This window comes from Chiloscyllium plagiosum, unplaced genomic scaffold, assembly GCF_037043375.1.
Source record: "Chiloscyllium plagiosum isolate Xiang-an unplaced genomic scaffold, Cpla_swu_hap1 HiC_scaffold_48, whole genome shotgun sequence".
Classification (NCBI taxonomy): Eukaryota; Metazoa; Chordata; class Chondrichthyes; order Orectolobiformes; family Hemiscylliidae; genus Chiloscyllium; species Chiloscyllium plagiosum.
Window position 1 is genome coordinate 3,642,327 of NW_028270186.1, and position 18,569 is coordinate 3,660,895.

At 52.6% G+C, this 18,569-nt stretch overlaps 1 protein-coding gene across 1 annotated transcript in view; it reads left to right on the forward strand.

Annotated features, from left to right (window-relative positions):
* LOC122542967 (prenylcysteine oxidase 1-like) overlaps positions 1–9,828 on the forward strand; it is a 14,879-nt gene extending 5,051 nt beyond the window's left edge. Inside the window, exons 3-6 of the mRNA XM_087984182.1 lie at positions 1,541–1,715; positions 2,225–2,436; positions 4,817–4,969; positions 6,371–9,828. Of these exons, the coding sequence (XP_087840308.1) occupies positions 1,541–1,715; positions 2,225–2,436; positions 4,817–4,969; positions 6,371–6,996 (1,166 nt within the window). The 3' untranslated portion in view covers positions 6,997–9,828. The remainder of the gene's footprint in view (positions 1–1,540; positions 1,716–2,224; positions 2,437–4,816; positions 4,970–6,370) is intronic.
* The last annotated feature ends 8,741 nt before the right edge of the window (positions 9,829–18,569 follow it).

Below are 18,569 nucleotides of genomic sequence, written 5' to 3' on the forward strand. Positions count from 1 at the left end.
CCCCCCACCCCCGTCACTCTCCCAGAGCAGAACGCTGCGGCGCACAATCAGACCATTCTGCCCATCAGTACCGTGCCAGCTCTTTGCGAGTGCTGCCCAACTCAGCCCCTCCTCGGCAGCCGTTTACCCAGAGCCTCACAGATTGTCCCAACAGCTCAGAAGAAGCCTGTCCTCCAGCCTGGGCCAGGGACGGATTGAGGTGTTTCCTTGTTCTCACTCAGCCAGCCTTTCCCCCCCTCCCCCCCCCCACTCCCAGGGCTATCTCTCTCTGTACTCAGACCTTGCGCCTTGGATATCGTGACCTCTGGACCTCACCTCCCCCCCCCCACCCCCCACCGTCGCCCAAATCTCAGAAACTCCAGTTGGTCCCAATCTCCACTGCCCAGATCCAGCTGTGTTCTGGATCCCATTTCCTACCTCCCCCTCCTCCTCCCGTGCCCGTGTGCCACCTTTGAACTGGTTTTCAATGCCCCGTGACCTTGCCCGATGTTGTAGGTAGCCTCGGACCTGAACTTATTCACATTTTAAAGGTAAGTATAAGGTGCTGCATCCCAGATACAATTCCATTTCTTCAAGCTACTGGTTTTACAATAAAACACACTATATTCATCCACTATAGTTAAAATACAACGAAAGAGAGAAGGAATTGGAATAACCTCACACAACAGTTACCAATTAACTGTTCTAAGACGGTAACATCTGTAAACACACCCCTTGGCGTAAAGGCTAATTCCAAAAAGGGATTGTCTCACATGCAATTCTCCAATCCAAGAGGAAAGAACATTAAAAGACAATCTGGCAGAGAGAGAGAGCAAGAGAAAGAGAAAGAGAGAGAGAGGGCATGAGAGAAAGAGACAGAGAGAGACAAAAAAAGAACTCCGGCTTTCACTTGTAGGAAAGAGGGATATGGCAGCTTTACAGAATCCCAGCACCGAGCTGCTGCAAACTGAAGCTCAAGGTCCTAGTTCTGTGAGTGTCTGACCACCCCCAGCCAGGCTGCTTCTATTGTTCCACCTTTGAAAAGGCAGTCCCAAGGCCTCACAAACTGTTTTCTCCAATTGGCTGTGGTTGACTGAGCTTTGACTTAAAGCCTCTTCTCGAAACAATCCGAGGAGAAAATAACTTATTCGACCTGCAGCAACAGCACACCCATTCCTCCGTGAGGTCCTCCCACCCAGTCTCACCATGCCGTGGGATCTCCCTGTGCCTCTCATCCTGGCCTTTGAGCTGTCCCTGATTTGAATGCCCACCCCGTGCCGGGGGAGGCAATGGCCCAAGGGCTATTAATCCAGAGAGCCAGGGAAGGACATGAGGACCCATGTTTGAGTCCCGCCATTGGGAATGGTGGGTTTTGGATTCTTTAAAAATCTGAGGTTGAAGGGTCTAATTGTGAAGGAGCTGAATAGGAGGAAAGGATAGGACAGGGATGTTGATGCGGTGACAGAATGGGAAACCCTGTTTGGATGGGTTGAATGGCCTGCTTCTGTTGTTGTGATGTCCCAGTTAAAGGTATGGCTCTGCCCGCTGTCTGTTGCTGAAGGTCTGAAGGAGGTGAAGCTGCCCAGGAAGCTGTTGGCAGTGTCTGACGGAGAGGAGGTGGTGTTTGAGGAGAGTGAATGGTTCCTCGTCAACATGGTCAAGCTGCTGTGGAGGTACGGCCTGGACTACATCCGGACAAAGAGCTGGCTGGACACTCACGTGCACAACTTCCTGAAGTGAGTAACCGTGGCGACAAGACTGGGCAGGCCCCTTCCAGCCAACACCAAACCTCCCTCTGTCTCCCTCCTCTGAGCCCTGGCGCAATCTGCTGGAAGAGCATGGTGGGGTGACACTGCTGCCTCCCAGCACCAGGGACCCGGGTTCGATTCCCTCCTCAGGCGGCTGTCTGTGTGGAGTTTGCACGTTCTCCCCGTGTCTGCGTGGGTTTCCTCCCACAGTCCAAAGATGTGCAGGTCAGGGTGAAGTGCCCATGCTAAATTGTCCCATAGTGTCCAGGGAAGTGTAGGTCAGGTGCATTAGTCAGGGGAATGGGTCTGGGTGGGTTACTCCTCTGAGGGTCGGTGTGGACCTGTTGGGCCGAAGGGTCTGTTTTCACACTGGAGGGATTCAATGATCCAAACGGCAACAGCCTGCATTTGTGTAGCGCCTTTGAGGTGGGGGGAGGGGGAACAGGTGGTCCCTGAGCTGTAAGGATGACAGGTCTCTGTGTGTTCCCCCTGTGCAGGGTTTATCAGCTCCAGGCCCGGGCTCAGTGCTCCAGGAGTGCAGAGAGGCTTCTGCAGCTGGCAGGGGGCCTGGAATTGGCACAGCTCACCCAGCTCTCCATCTCCGATGCCTTGCGGGAGGCGGGCGTTGGCCAACTGTTCCTGGACGAGATGGTCACCCCCATCGTGCGGCTCACTTATGGCCAAGACGCCAACGTCAGTGCCTTCGCGGGTAGGTGACCCCTGAGCTCCTCATTGGCACGGGAGGGGTGCATCGTGGGTGGCCTGTCCCCTGCACACTCTGTGTTATCCACCAGGGGGCGAGGGAGCTCCCTGTGGGGTTCCCTCCTGGTGGGGCATGACCCCCAGGTGAGTGAACTGTTCACCATCGGGCAAGTGTAACATACCCTAAAGAACACAGCCGATGGGTAGTCGCGTAGCTCAGCCCCATCCACCAACATCCCAAGGCTCTCACTCGGCAGTCCCTCATCAGGCACTACCCCAAAATTCACACGGAACCCTTGCTCAGAGAGCGAGAGAGAGAGAGAGACCCTCTTTCTCCTCAAAGGACAGGCCACTCCCTCAGCACTGACCCTCTGACAGTGCCCACTCCCTCAGCACTGACCCTCCGACAGTGCCCACTCCCTCAGCACTGACCCTCCGACAGTGCGGCACTCCCTCAGCACTGACCCTCCGACAGTGCCCAGTCCCTCAGCACAGACCCTCCGACAGTGCAGCATTCCCTCAGCACTGACCGTCTGACAGAGCAGCACTCCTCAGCACTGACCCTCCGACAGTTGCAGCCCTCCCTCAGCACTGACCCTCTGACAGTGTGGCACACCCTCAGTACTGACCCTCCGACAGTGCGGCAACTCCCTCAGCACTGACCCTCCGACAGTGCGGTACTCACTCAGCACTGACCCTCCGACAGTGCATCACTCCCTCAGCACTGACCCTCTGACAGTGCATCACTCCCTCAGCACTGACCCTCTGACAGTGCGGCACTCCCTCAGCACTGACCCTCCGACAGTGCGGCACTCCCTCAGCACTGACCCTCCGACAGTGCGGCACTCCCTCAGCACTGACCCTCTGACAGTGCAGCACTCCCTCAGCACTGACCCTCCGACAGTGCCCACTCCCTCAGCACTGACCCTCCAACAGTGCTGCATTCCCTCAGCACTGACCCTCTGACAGTGCGGCACTCCCTCAGCACTGACCCTCCGACAGTGCCCACTCGCTCAGCACTGACCCTCCGACAGTGCGGCACTCCCTCAGCACTGACCGTCTGACAGAGCAGCACTCCCTCAGCACTGACCCTCCGACAGTGCAGCCCTCCCTCAGCACTGACCCTCTGACAGTGTGGCACACCCCTCAGCACTGACCCTCCGACAGTGCGGTACTCCCTCAGCACTGACCCTCTGACAGTGTGGCACTCCCTCAGCACTGACCCTCCGACAGTGCAGCACTCCCTCAGCACTGACCCTCCGACAGTGCGGCACTCCCTCAGCACTGACCCCTCGACAGTGCGGTACTCCCTCAGCACTGACCCTCCGACAGTGCGGCACTCCCTCAGCACTGACCCTCCAACAGTGCGGCACTCCCTCAGCACTGACCCTCTGACAGTGCGACACTCCCTCAGCACTGACCCTCCGACAGTGCGGTACTCCCTCAGCACTGACCCTCCGACAGTGCGGCACTCCCTCAGCACTGACCCTCTGACAGTGCTGCACTCCCTCAGCACTGACCCTCTGACAGTGCGACACTCCCTCAGCACTGACCCTCCGACAGTGCGGCACTCCCTCAGCACTGACCCTCTGACAGTGCTGCACTCCCTCAGCACTGACCCTCTGACAGTGCGGCACTCCCTCAGCACTGACCCTCCGACAGTGCTGCCACTCCCTCAGCACTGACCCTCTGACAGTGCGACACTCCCTCAGCACTGACCCTCCAACAGTGCAGTACTCCCTCAGCACTGACCCTCTGACAGTGCCCACTCCCTCAGCACTGACCCTCCGACAGTGCGGTACTCCCTCAGCACTGACCCTCTGACAGTGCTGCACTCCCTCAGCACTGACCGTCTGACAGTGCTGCACTCCCTCAGCACTGACCCTCCGACAGTGCCCACTTCGGCAGCACTGACCCTCTGACAGTGCTGCACTCCCTCAGCACTGACCCTCTGACAGTGCTGCACTCCCTCAGCACTGACCCTCCGACAGTGCCCACTTCGGCAGCACTGACCGTGTCAGGCTGAATGTGATGTAACCAGTGCTTCTTCCAATCAGAGTTTAGACAGCGCAGCCTAGTGTCCCGGAGCCAATGTCTATCCCTTAGGCCAGGAACCTCAGAGTCAGGTCATCTCCTTGTTGGAGTTTCTGAGATCTTGCTGAGTTCAGAGACGCCTAGCTCCACATGGGAGACACCACCAATTACTTCGACTGTCCCAGAGAGATTCCAGAACCTTCACTCAGCACCCGGTCACCAATCGACACCCAGACACGGAGAATACTCAGTGATCTCCCTCTCTCTGGCTCTGTCTCTACCTCCTCTCCCTCTGTCTCTCTCCCTCGCTCTCCTCCCCCATTCTAACCCCCGTCTTCCCCACTGTGTGCCAGGTATGATGGCCCTGACTGCGGTACACTCTGAGCTCTGGGCTGTGGAAGGAGGAAACAAGCTCCTGTGCTCTGGCCTGCTCTACTCAGCCAAAGTTAACCTCATCAAAGGCAAGGTCACAGCAATAAGCTCCAAGAGGCGGCTGCTACGCACTGGTAAGTCCCAAAGTCCCAGCATCAGTACTGAGGAAGCCTCACACTGTCGGAGGGTCAGTGCTGAGGGAGTGCCGCACTGTCGGAGCGTCAGTGCTGAGGGAGTGCCGCACTGTCGGAGCGTCAGTGCTGAGGGAATGCCGCACTGTCGAGGGGTCAGTACTGAGGGAGTGCCGCACTGTCGAGGGGTCAGTACTGAGGGAGTGCCGCACTGTCAGAGGGTGCGTACTGAGGGAGCGCCGCACTGTCGGAGGGTCAGTGCTGAGGGAGGGCCGCACTGTCGAGGGGTCAGTGCTGAGGGAGCCCCGCACTGTCGAGGGGTCAGTACTGAGGGAGTGCCGCACTGTCGGAGGGTCAGTGCTGAGGGAGTGCCTCACTGTCGAGGGGTCAGTACTGAGGGAGTTCTACACTGTCGGAGGGTCAGTGCTGAGGGAGTGCCGCGCTGTCGGAGGGTCAGTGCTGAGGGATTGCCGCACTGTCGGAGGGTCAGTGCTGAGGGAGTGCCGCACTGTCGGAGGGTCAGTGCTGAGGGAGTGCCGCACTGTCGGAGGGTCAGTGCTGAGGGAGTGCTGCACTGTCGGAGGGTCAGTGCTGAGGGAGTGCTGCACTGTCGGAGGGTCAGTGCTGAGGGAGTACCGCACTGTCGGAGGGTCGGTGCTGAGGGAGTGCCGCACTGTCGGAGGGTCAGTGCTGAGGGAGTGGGCACTGTCGGAGGGTCAGTACTGAAGGAGTGCCGCACTGTCGGAGGGTCAGTGCTGAGGGAGTGGGCACTGTCGGAAGGTCAGTGCTGAGGGAGTGGGCACTGTTGGAGGGTCAGTGCTGAGGGAGTGCCGCACTGTCGGAGGGTCAGTGCTGAGGGAGTGGGCACAGTCGGAGCGTCAGTGCTGAGGGAGTGCCGCACTGTCGGAGGGTCAGTGCTGAGGGAGTGTCGCACTGTCGGACGGTCAGTGCTGAGGGAGTGGGCACAGTCGGAGGGTCAGTGCTGAGGGAGTGTCGCACTGTCGGACGGTCAGTGCTGAGGGAGTGGGCACAGTCGGAGGGTCAGTGCTGAGGGAGTGTCGCACTGTCGGAGGGTCTGTGCTGAGGGAGTGCCGCACTGTCGGAGGGTCTGTGCTGAGGGAGTGTTACAGTGCTGATGCCCGGGAAGTGGTCCCCCTTTATCCTCTTACCGTCTCACTGTTTGCCCCTGTACCCCTCCCTTTGCTCTCGTGTGTTCCCAGGGTTGGTGTTATCCGGGGAGAGTGCGTTGTGGGCAGTACCCTGTTCCCGCACCTGGTATTTGTGCTGTTGTTGGTGTTGAATGGCGAGAGGGGTGGGGTCAGACTGGAGGGGCCAAGTGGCCTCTGGAGAGTATCTCTGGAAGTATATGCATGTGTCTCTGTGTGTGTGTGTGTGTGTTTGTAGGCGAAGAGCTGCTGCTGTACGAACTGAGCTATGAGGACGGCCCGGGACGTGGTTATGGTCTGTACGACATTGTGGTGGTAACTGCGGGCGAGATCTCTGGGAGCGGAGTACCCACTGTTCGGCGCCAGCCCAGGGTGGTCACTCTTGTCGATGGTTGCTTGAACACTTCATCCTTGGGGCACCGCAGCCGTGACCCTCTCCGAGACTCCCTCATTCTCACCGCCTCCCGCTCTCCTCCCACTGTCATGGCCGCCATGGTGACCACGGGAGTCAGCTCCCTCCCCGATCCCCTGCCCCAGCCTCCTTGTGCCCGGACCTGGAGGCTGCTATCGGCCGAGCCTCTGACCCGGGAGACCCTGGGTCATCTGTTCCCCTCCGCCCGGGCCGTACGCCAATCCCAGTGGCTCTCCGGGGTTCCCAGTCCCATCTCGGCTCGGCAGCGCCCCCCCTTCGTTGTCCACGGCCACCTTTACCACCTTAGGCCCTCAGAGGGCGCCACCGGGACCGCGGAGTTGGCCGTCATCTGGGCCAAGAACGCCGCCATGTTGGCACACCGCCGCTGGCACCGAGGCTCAGAGCGGGGAGGACGGAGTGCGGCGCGGGGGTCTCTCAGGCTGGAGCTCTGACGGGTCACCCCCCCCCCCCCCCCCCCCACACCATCACCATCGACGAGAGAGTCCGGGGGGAGGGGAGAGAGAGGAGGCAAACCCGACAGGAATGGCACACATGAGAATCCGCCCCAGCCCCTGCGGTGCCCACCTGACCTACACGGCCTGTCGCACTGGGCATGCTCTCCCTGGCACAGGCAACACTGGCACAGTCCAGACCAGTGTCCACACCCTCTCACCCCATCTCCCTGCCCTCACCATCCCACCCCCCCTCCCATCACATTATCTCCTCTGTTCTATCCATTTGATGAGGGTGTCATTGGGTAGACCCACATTTATTGGCCGTCTCTAATTACCAGGGGGCTGCTGAGAGTTAGCCCCATCGCTGTGGGTCTGGAGTCACGTGTAGGCCAGGCCAGGTAAGGATTACAGTTTCCTTCTCTGAGGGACGTTCGTGAACCAGATGGGGATGTTTCCCCATTGACAGTCAACAATGGGTTCATGGTCTTTGCTGGACTCTTCAATCCTGGTTCTTATTGACAGTTCAGATTGCACCCTCAGCCATGGTGGGGAATCGAAATCCCGGTTCCCCGGAACATTCCGGATTTCAGGGTCATCGGGCCAGATTTTGTTTGTTTGAATGTGGACGTCCCCATCTGCCCCATTGACTGTCTTCCCCAACTCTCTCCAACTCGCCGAGTGTACCTGGGGTAATGGCTCCTCTCTCCCCCATCCCTCCAGCTCTCGTGTACGTGGTCACCTCCGGCATTCCCTGCCCGGGCATCTTCCCGATTCCCTCCGGGCCTAGATGTTCCCTCGGAATTCCGGACTGGGATCTTCCAGACTGCTGTTCTCCTGGTACCTCCCAGCTGTTGGGAATCTCCCTCTCAGGCGTGTTCCCAGAGGCTGGGGTAAGGGAGAGGGAGAGGACCCACTCCCTGTGGGTGACTGGGCCCACTCTCCATTCCCTGGATCCAGGGCCTCACTGCTTGGAAGTTCCCGGATCAACCCCAGCACGGCCCACATCCCTCCATCGGCAAACCTCCCTCTCCGTAGCTGCTGTTGGTGAAGGGTAGCATCCAGTCCTGGGGGAGTCGCTGTGCTTCACAGAATGGTCACCACCCAGAGCCAGGCCACTCAGCCCGTCCTGTCCCTGCTGAGCCTGACTCTGGGCCTCTCCCTGTGCTCCTACCGTTTGGGAAGATGGTCCCACTGAATTTGGAAAGGTGCGTCTGTCCCCCTCCCTGTGTCCACACTCCCACCCCTCACTGGCCACCAACCATCTTCCCCAGAGAGCTCCCTCGTCCCTCCCCACCACTGGGAAGGTTTTCTCGGGTTCTATCCATGCTGACCTTCCCACGGAGAACGGTACTGACCTCCCCAGGCTGTCTTTCCTACGGACACCGCTCGCCCCTTTCACCCATCCTTATCTATCACCCTCCCTCATTATTCCTCAGGTGCAGGCCCCGGAACTGGGTACGCTATGATCGGGCCTGCATCGAGATCTGGGTGATGGGCCGGAAACGGAGAGTGAGGATAGGGTGGGAAGGGGCTCTCCATCCAGTGGGCTCTCACACGGGTCAGTGTCGGGACCACAGCTGTGCGTCAATGACTGGGAGGCAGCAAGGGAACGGACTGCAGCCACATTTCCAGCTGATACAGAGACAAGTGGAAAACCAGCCTCTGAGAGGGACTCAGACAGTTTCCAGAGAGATATTGAAAGGGGGTCAATCGACAATTGGAGTGTCATGTGGGAAAATGTTGGATTGTCTAATGAGCAGAAGCAAAGTACGTTGGGACTCGACTCACTGGGGCTTAGAAGAATGAGAGGTGATCTCACTGAAACATACAGGAATCTTAACAGGGTTGACAGGGTAAATGCTGAGAGGATGTTTCCATGCTGGGAGAGCCAAAGATCAGACAGCATGGTTGCTAAATAGAGGTGTGCCAATTTCAGACTGAGATGAGATGGCACCTCTTCTCTCAGAGGGCTGAGAGTCTTTGGAACTCCTTACCACAGGGAGGTGTGGGGGCAGAGTCCTTGTGTCTATTTAAGGCTGAGATAGAGAGATTCTTGATTCATCGGGGACTCAAGGGTTACGGGGGAAACGCAGTCAGGTGGACGTGAGGAATGTGATGAAACGACAAAGCAGGTTTGAAGGGCTGAATGGCCTCCTCCCATTCCAGTTCCCTGTGGTCCCCCGACAGACGGAGTACCTGCGTTCAATCTGCCCTTTAAGTCTTAAAAAGGAAAGTTTGTTCATGTGTCTGCACCACTGAGAAAAGGCCCTTTGGCCCATCAGATCTGTGCTGTCCAAAACAACGGCCTCACTGTTCGAATCCTATTTCCCAGCCCTTGGCCAATAGCCTTGCCTGTCTGGTCATCTCAATCCTTCGCCAGTGTGAAAGAGGTCCCTGCCTCTCCCACCCTGACAGGCTCCAGATTCTCCACCACTCTCTGAGTGAAAGCAGTTATTTCTCACATTACCCCCCCCCCCCCGCCTTCCTTTAAACCTAACTCCCTCTGGTCAGTGGTCTCTCTGTCTGGGGGAAATGTCCTGTCTACACCTGCCACAATTTTATCCATCTCGATTACCTCTCCTCTCAACCTTCCTTTGCTCTTTGGACAACAACTCCCAGTCTGTCCAACCTCTCCCCATCACTGAGAGTCTCCACCCTCCAACCCCCCCAGCCAAGGTTCTGTTGTGGTAAATCTCCCTCTGCACTCTCTCCAGCGCGTTCACACCCCATAGTATCCAGAGCGATGTCATCAAGTTCCACAGCAGTCAGATTTGCTGATGCTGGTCATGATTCGGAGGTGCCCAGTGTTGGACTGGGGTGTACAAAGTTAAGATCACACAACACCAGGTTAGAGTCCAACAGGTTTATTTGGGAGGACTAGCTTTTGGAGTGCTGCTCTTTCCATCTGACGAAGGAGCGACGCTCCGAAAGCTAGTGTGCTTCCAAATAAACCTGTTGGACTCTAACCTGGTGTTGTGTGATTTTTAACTTTGCTGATGGTGGTGATTGATGGGGAGAGACCACCACCTAGTGGCCATACCCGCACATTGTCAGACACCCAGGTGCAGTCGCCTGGCTGCCTTCAATTACCCTCGCTCCCCCTCATGGTGTCCATTCGGCCAACAAGCTGCTGCTGTCCTCCCCGGATAGAGCAGAGCCCCATGGGGCAGAGTGAAGGTCGGGGAGATTGAGAGAGCTCAGCTGGATGAGGTGACAGGACAGACCCTTCGAAGGGATGGCTGAGAGAGCAGTGGGTTTTCAGGAGGGACAAGACAGGCAGGAACCTGGGGCTGACGAACAAGTCCAACCCCTTGAGCATGCTCTGCCTTACCCTCGGATTGCCATTCCTGACCCCAACTCCACTTTGCCCCCCTATCCCATCACTATCAGCTCCCTTGTCAATCCCTCTCTGGCTCAGCTTTGAATACTGTGGAAAAGGATATGGAAGATATAAACTGTAGGGAAATAGATGGTGACATCTTGCAAAATGTCCATAATACAGAGGAGGAAGTGCTGGATGTCTTGAAACGGTTAAAGGTGGATAAGTCCCCAGGACCTGATCAGGTGCACCCAAGAGCTCTGTAGGAAGCGAGGGAAGTGATTGCTGGGCCTCTTGCTGAGATATTTGTATCATCGATAGTCACAGGTGAGGTGCCGGAAGACTGGAGGTTGGCAAAGGGGAGAGGAGAGAGATTTTAAAAAGACATGAGGGGCATTTGTTTTTTACACAGAGAGTGGTTCGTGTGTGGAATGAACTGTCTGAGGGAGTGGTGGATGTGGGGACAGTGGCAACATTTCAAAGACATTTGGATAAGAAGAGGAATGGGAAAGGGTTTGGAGGGATATGGGCCAGGAGCAGGCAGGTGGGACGTGTTTAGTTTGGGATTACGTACAGCTGTGAGGCCTCAGGATGAACCATCCTGTTGGGAGAACCCCTTCCCAATCCTTTTCTGAAGCTGCCATGGGAAATCCCAACGATGACTGCAAACCAGGAGATGAGCTGGGAGACCCCTTCCGTCCCCAAAAGGGAAGGGGTTCCCACTGCAGGAGACTGATCCAGTCAGTGGGCATCCGATCTCTCCCAACCAGAGTCTCCATGGCTGGGATTTAGCCTGAGCCTGCCTCCCTGTCAGGTACGTGGAACAGTCCATCTTCCACAGCTACACCGGCACCATTCCCCACCTTTTCCTCTATTGCATCAGTGACTGTATCAGCACCACCTCGTGCTCCCACAAGGAGGGTGAACAGTTCATCAACTTCACCAACACCTTCCACCCCGACCTCAAGTTCACCTGGACCATCTCGGACACCTCCCTCCCCTTCCTGGACCTCCCCATCTCCATCAGTGGTGACCGACTCAACACGGATATCGACTTCAAACCCACTGACTCCCACAGCTACCTGGATTACACCACCTCCCACCCTGCCTCCTGGGAAAACACTATCCCTTCCTCCGAATTCCTCCGCCTCTGCCGTATCTGCTCCCAGGAGGACCAGTTCCACCACAGAACACACCAGACGGCCTCCTATTTGAAAGACCACAATTTCCCCTCCCATGTGATCAACAACGCCCTCCTGCGCATCTCCTCCACTTCCCGCACCTCCACCCTTGAACCCCACCCCTCCAGCTGCAACAAAGACACAACCCCCTGGTCCTCCCCTTCCACCTCACCAACCTGCGGATACAACATATCATCCTCCGCCATTTCTGTCACCTACAAACAGACCTCACCACCAGAGATATATTTCCCTCCCCACCCCTGTCAGCATTCTGCAGAGACCATTCCCTCCGCCACTCCCTCCTTAGGTCCACGCACCCTACCAACCCACCCTCCACTCCTGCCACCTTCTCCTGCCAAGAGGTGTAAAACCTGCGCCCACACTTCCCCCTTCATCTCCATCCAAGGCCCCAAAGGATCCTTCCACATTCAGCAGAGATTTTCCTGCAACCCCTCCATCTACTGTGTCCATTACTCCTGATGTGGTCTCCTGTACATCAGGGATACAGGATGCCAACTTCTGGAACAGTTCAGAGAACATCTATGGGATGCACACTCCCAACAACCCCACCGCCCTGTAGCTGACCACTTCAACTCCCCCTCCCGCTCTGCCGAGGACATGCAAGTCCTGGGCCTCCTTCACCGCCAAACTGTTACCACCTGACACCTGCAGGAAGAATGCATCATCTTCCGCCTTGGGACCCTCTACGCACATGCCATCAATGTGGATTTCACCAATTTCCTCATCTCCCCTCTCCCTACCTCATCCCAGATCCAACCTTCCAGCTCAGCACTGCCCTCATGACCTGTCCTCCCTGTCCATCTTCCTCCCCACCTATGTGCTCCACCTTCCTCTCTGACCTATCACCTTTACCTCGACCTCCATCCACCTATTGCACTCTCAGCTCGCTCTTCCCCTTGCCCCACCCCCACCCATTTACCTGTCAGCCCCTTTGGGCCCCCACATTCCCTGATGAAGGGCTTATGCCCGAAACGTTGACTCTCCTGCTCCTCGAATGCTGCCTGACTGGCTGTGCTTTCCCAGTACCACACTTTCTGACTTTAGTTGGTGCAGGGGAGTTCAGGCAGCTGGAAGGAGAGAGGCCAGGGTTGGCAGCCAGGACCTAGCGGAGGCCGTGTGCCAGAGAGAGAGAGAGAGAGAGAGAGAGACGGCGCTTCACGCTTGGACCGAGGCCTACTCCGCCATTGAATTGGCAACATAAGGAAGGCACTGTGTGAAGAGGGAAGTTCCAGCAGCAACAACTTGTGGCATAAGGACATACTCGTGGCATACCAAAGGCCAACCGGGAGTGTGTGTGAGAGAGAGAGAGAGAGAGGTGTCCCGGTGTGGGGTACTTGGGGACAGTGTATGCCCCTGTCTATCTGCTGTATGGATCTGGAAATAAAGATGATGCTGAAATTTGTCTTGACGACTACACAGTCATTCAGGAGAAATGAGGGCCACGTCACGCTGACACGTTGGTGGTTCAGGAGACAGGCAACAGGGTCATCCCACTCTGATACCACATGGGCCATGTTTGCCCCATCAAACATCGATGGGGGGACCCTGGATTCGGTTCTCTTGTTGGGAATACCGAACTCGGACAGACAGGAGAGTGGAGGCTCCTGCACATCCATGGCCTACAGTGTGACCGTGATGAGGGATTGTCCTGTCTCCTCACTGGAAAACATCTGTACCCCTTCGACCCCCTGTCCATCTGGAGCTTTTACATGTTGTCCTCATCAACCTGCTCCCCCCTCTGCAGTTTTACCTGGGCCTCCTGGCTCAGAGATGGGGCAATACCACCCCACCGATAGAACCCCCTGCGTCCCACGTCTACATGCAGCTTTGACAGCAATGATGCAACGCTCAGGTCAGGAATGCAGCTGGGGTGAGGGAGAAGGAGCAGCAGGTGGGGAAGGGGGCCTGGTCAATTAAGGAGATACTTTCTGTCCCATTTTGGAAGGAGTTACAAACATAGAATCCCGGCAGTATGGAAGCAGGCCTTTCGGCCTACTCAGTCTACTCTGACCCTCTGAAGACCATCGCACTCAGATCCAAACCATCCCAGTAAACCTGCATTTCCCATGGCTAACCCACACAACCTGCACATCCCCGAAAACTATGGGGCATCCACCCTGACCTTCACATCTTTTGGACTGTGGGAGGAAACCGGAGCACCCGGAGGAAACCCACGCAGACACGGGGAGAATGTGCAAACTCCACACAGTCAGTCGCCTGAGGCAGGAATGAAACGTGGGTCTCTGGCGCCGTGAGGCAGCAGTGCTAACCACTGAGCCATTCTGCCACCCCATGATGATGTGTGATATCCATTTAGATTGCAGACTGTAATATGACAGATTGTAATGTTGTGGATTGCAGACTGTAATACTGCAGCTTGTAGAGTGTAATGTTGCAGACTGTGATAGTGCAGGTTGCAAAGTGTTACAATGCAGACTGTAACAGTGTAGGTTGTAGACTGTAACAGTGCAGGTTGTAGAGTGTAATTTTGCAGACTGTAATAGTACAGGTTGCACACTGTAATGCAGCAGACTGTAATAGTGTAGGTTGCAGACTGTAATTGTACAGGTTGCAGAGAGTAATGTTATAGACTGTAATAGTGCAGGTTGCAGACTGTAATGTTGCAGACTGTAATAGTACAGATTGTAGACTGTAATGTTGCAGACTGTAATAGTGTAGGCTGCAGACTGTAATTGTACAGGTTGCAGAGAGTAATGTTGTAGATTGTAAAAGTGCAGGTTGCATCTGTAATTGTACAGGTTGCAGACTGTATTGTTGCAGACTGTAATAGTACAGGTTGCAGACTGTAATATTGCAGACTGTAATAGTACAGGTTGCAGAGTATAATGTTGCGGTGTGTAGGTTGCAGACTGTAATTGTACAGGTTGCAGAGAATAATGTTGTAAATTGTAAAAGTGCAGGTTGCAGAGTGTAATGTTGCAGACTGTAATTGTACAGGTTGTAGACTGTAATAGTACAGGTTGCAGACTGGAATAGTACAGGTTGCAGAGTGTAATGTTGCAGACTGGAATAGGACAGGTTGCAGAGTGTAATGTTGCAGACTGGAATAGTACAGGTCGCAGAGTGTAATGTTACAGACTGTAATAGTACAGGCTGCAGAGTGTAATGTTACAGACTGTAACAGTACAGGTTGCAGAGTGTAATGTTACAGACTGCAATAGTGCAGGTTGCAAATTGTAATAGTACAGGTGGTAGACTGTAATGTTGCAGACTGTAATAGTACAGGTTGAAGACTGTAATGTTGCAGACTGTAATAGTACAGGTTGCAGAGTGTAATGTTGCAGACTGTAATAGTACAAGTTGTAGACTGTAATGTTGCAGACTGTAATAGTACAGGTTGCAGAGTGTAATGTTGCAGACAGTAATAGTACAGGTTGAAGACTGTAATGTTGCAGACTGTAATAGTACAGGTAGTAGACTGTAATGTTGCAGACTGTAATAGTACAGGTTGAAGACTGTAATGTTGCAGACCTTAACAGTACAGGTTGTAGACAGTAATGTTGCAGACTGTAATAGTACAGGTTGCAGAGTGTAATGTTGCAGACTGTAATAGTACAGGTTGTAGACTGTAATGTTGCAGACTGTAATAGTACAGGTTGCAGAGTGTAATGTTGCAGACAGTAATAGTACAGGTTGAAGACTGTAATGTTACAGAATGCAATAGTGCAGGTTGCAAATTGTAATAGTACAGGTAGTAGACTGTAATGTTGCAGACTGTAATAGTACAGGTTGAAGACTGTAATGTTGCAGACTGTAATAGTACAGGTTGAAGACTGTAATGTTGCAGACCTTAACAGTACAGGTTGTAAACAGTAATGTTGCAGACTGTAATAGTACAGGTTGAAGACTGTAATGTTGCAGACTGTAATAGTACAGGTTGCAGAGTGTAATGTTGCAGACTGTAATAGTACAGGTTGTAGACTGTAATGTTGCAGACTGTAATAGTACAGGTTGAAGACTGTAATGATGCAGACTGTAATAGTACAGATTGCAGAGTGTAATGTTGCAGACAGTAATAGTACAGGTTGAAGACTGTAATGTTGCAGACTGTAATAGTACAGGTTGCAGAGTGTAATGTTGCAGACAGTAATAGTACAGGTTGAAGACTGTAATGTTGCAGACTGTAATAGTACAGGTTGCAGAGTGTAATGGTGCAGACTGTAATAGTACAAGTTGAAGACTGTAATGTTGCAGACTGTAATAGTACAGGTTGCAGAGTGTAATAGTGCAGGTTGCAGACTGTAATAGTGCAGACTGTAATTGTACAGGCTGTAGACTGTAATAGTACAGGTTGCAGAGTGTAATGTTGCAGACAGTAATAGTACAGGTTGAAGACTGTAATGTTACAGACTGCAATAGTGCAGGTTGCAAATTGTAATAGTACAGGTAGTAGACTGTAATGTTGCAGACTGTAATAGTACAGGTTGAAGACTGTAATGTTGCAGACCTTAACAGTACAGGTTGCAGAGTGTAATGTTGCAGACAGTAATAGTACAGGTTGAAGACTGTAATGTTGCAGACTGTAATAGTACAGGTTGCAGAGTGTAATGTTGCAGACTGTAATAGTACAGGTTGTAGACTGTAATGTTGCAGACTGTAATAGTACAGGTTGCAGAGTGTAATGTTGCAGACAGTAATAGTACAGGTTGAAGACTGTAATGTTGCAGACTGTAATAGTACAGGTTGCAGAGTGTAATGTTGCAGACAGTAATAGTACAGGTTGAAGACTGTAATGTTGCAGACTGTAATAGTACAGGTTGCAGAGTGTAATGGTGCAGACTGTAATAGTACAGGTTGAAGACTGTAATGTTACAGACTGCAATAGTGCAGGTTGCAAATTGTAATAGTACAGGTAGTAGACTGTAATGTTGCAGACTGTAATAGTACAGGTTGAAGACTGTAATGTTGCAGACCTTAACAGTACAGGTTGCAGACTGTAATGTTGCAGACTGTAATAGTACAGGTTGCAGAGTGTAATAGTGCAGGTTGCATACTGTAATAGTGCAGACTGTAATTGTACAGGTTGTAGACTGTAATAGTACAGTTTGCAGAGTGTAATGTTGCAGACTGGAATAGTACAGGTTGCAGAGTGTAATGTTGCAGACAGTAATAGTACAGGTTGAAGACTGTAATGTTGCAGACTGTAATAGTACAGGTTGCAGAGTGTAATGTTGCAGACAGTAATAGTACAGGTTGAAGACTGTAATGTTGCAGACTGTAATAGTACAGGTTGCAGAGTGTAATAGTGCAGGTTGCAGACTGTAATAGTGCAGACTGTAATTGTACAGGTTGTAGACTGTAATAGTACAGGTTGCAGAGTGTAATGTTGCAGACTGTAATAGTACAGGTTGCAGAGTGTAATAGTGCAGGTTGCAGACTGTAATAGTGCAGACTGTAATTGTACAGGTTGTAGACTGTAATAGTACAAGTTGCACAATGTAATGTTGCAGACTGGAATAGTACAGGTTGCAGAGTGTATTAGTGCAGGTTGCAGACTGTAATAGTGCAGACTGTAATTGTACAGGTTGTAGATTGGAATAGTACAGGTTGCAGAGTGTAATATTGCAGATTGTAATAGTACAGGTTGCAGATTGTAATGTTGCAGACTGTAATAGTACAGGTTGCAGAGTGTAATGTTACAGACTGTAACAGTACAGGTTGCAGAGTGTAATGTTGCAGACTGTAATAGTACAGGTTGCAGAGTGTAATGTTGCAGACTGTAATAGTACAGGTTGCAGAGTGTAATGTTGCAGACTGTAATAGTACAGGTTGCAGAGTGTAATGTTGCAGACTGTAATAGTACAGGCTGCAGAGGGTAATGTTGCAGACTGTAATAGTACAGGCTGCAGAGTGTACTGTTACAGACTGTAATAGTACAGGTTGCAGAGTGTAATGTTGCAGACTGTAATAGTACAGGTTGCAGAGTGTAATGTTACAGACTGTAATAGTACAGGTTGCAGAGTGTAATGTTGCAGACTGTAATAGTACAGGTTGCAGAGTGTAATGTTGCAGACTGTAATAGTACAGGTTGCAGAGTGTAATGTTGCAGACTGTAATAGTACAGGTTGCAGAGTCTACTGTTACAGACTGTAATAGTACAGGCTGCAGAGTGTAATGTTACAGACTGTAATAGTACAGGTTGCAGAGTGTAATGTTACAGACTGTAATAGTACAGGTTGCAGAGTGTAATGTTGCAGACTGTAATAGTACAGGGTGCAGAGTGTAATGTTGCAGACTGTAATAGTACATGCTGCAGAGTGTAATGTTGCAGACTGTAATAGTACAGGTTGCAGAGTGTAATGTTGCAGACTGCAATAGTACAGGTTGCAGAGTGTAATGTTGCAGCCTGTAATAGTACAGATTGCAGAGTGTAATGTTGCTGACTGCAATAGTACAGGTTGCAGAGTGTAATGTTGCAGACTGTAATAGTACAGGTTGCAGAGTGTAATGTTACAGACTGTAATAGTACAGGTTGCAGAGTGTAATGTTACAGACTGTAATAGTACAGGTTGCAGAGCGTAATGTTACAGACTGTAATAGTACAGGTTGCAGAGTGTAATGTTACAGACTGTAATAGTACAGGTTGCAGAGCGTAATGTTACAGACTGTAATAGTACAGGGTGCAGAGCGTAATGTTACAGACTGTAATAGTACAGGTTGCAGAGCGTAATGTTACAGACTGTAATAGTACAGGTTGCAGAGCGTAATGTTACAGACTGTAATAGTACAGGTTGCAGAGCGTAATGTTACAGACTGTAATAGTACAGGTTGCAGAGCGTAATGTTACAGACTGTAATAGTACAGGTTGCAGAGCGTAATGTTACAGACTGTAATAGTACAGGCTGCAGAGCGTAATGTTACAGACTGTAATAGTACAGGTTGCAGAGCGTAATGTTACAGACTGTAATAGTACAGGTTGCAGAGCGTAATGTTACAGACTGTAATAGTACAGGTTGCAGAGCGTAATGTTACAGACTGTAATAGTACAGGCTGCAGAGCGTAATGTTACAGACTGTAATAGTACAGGT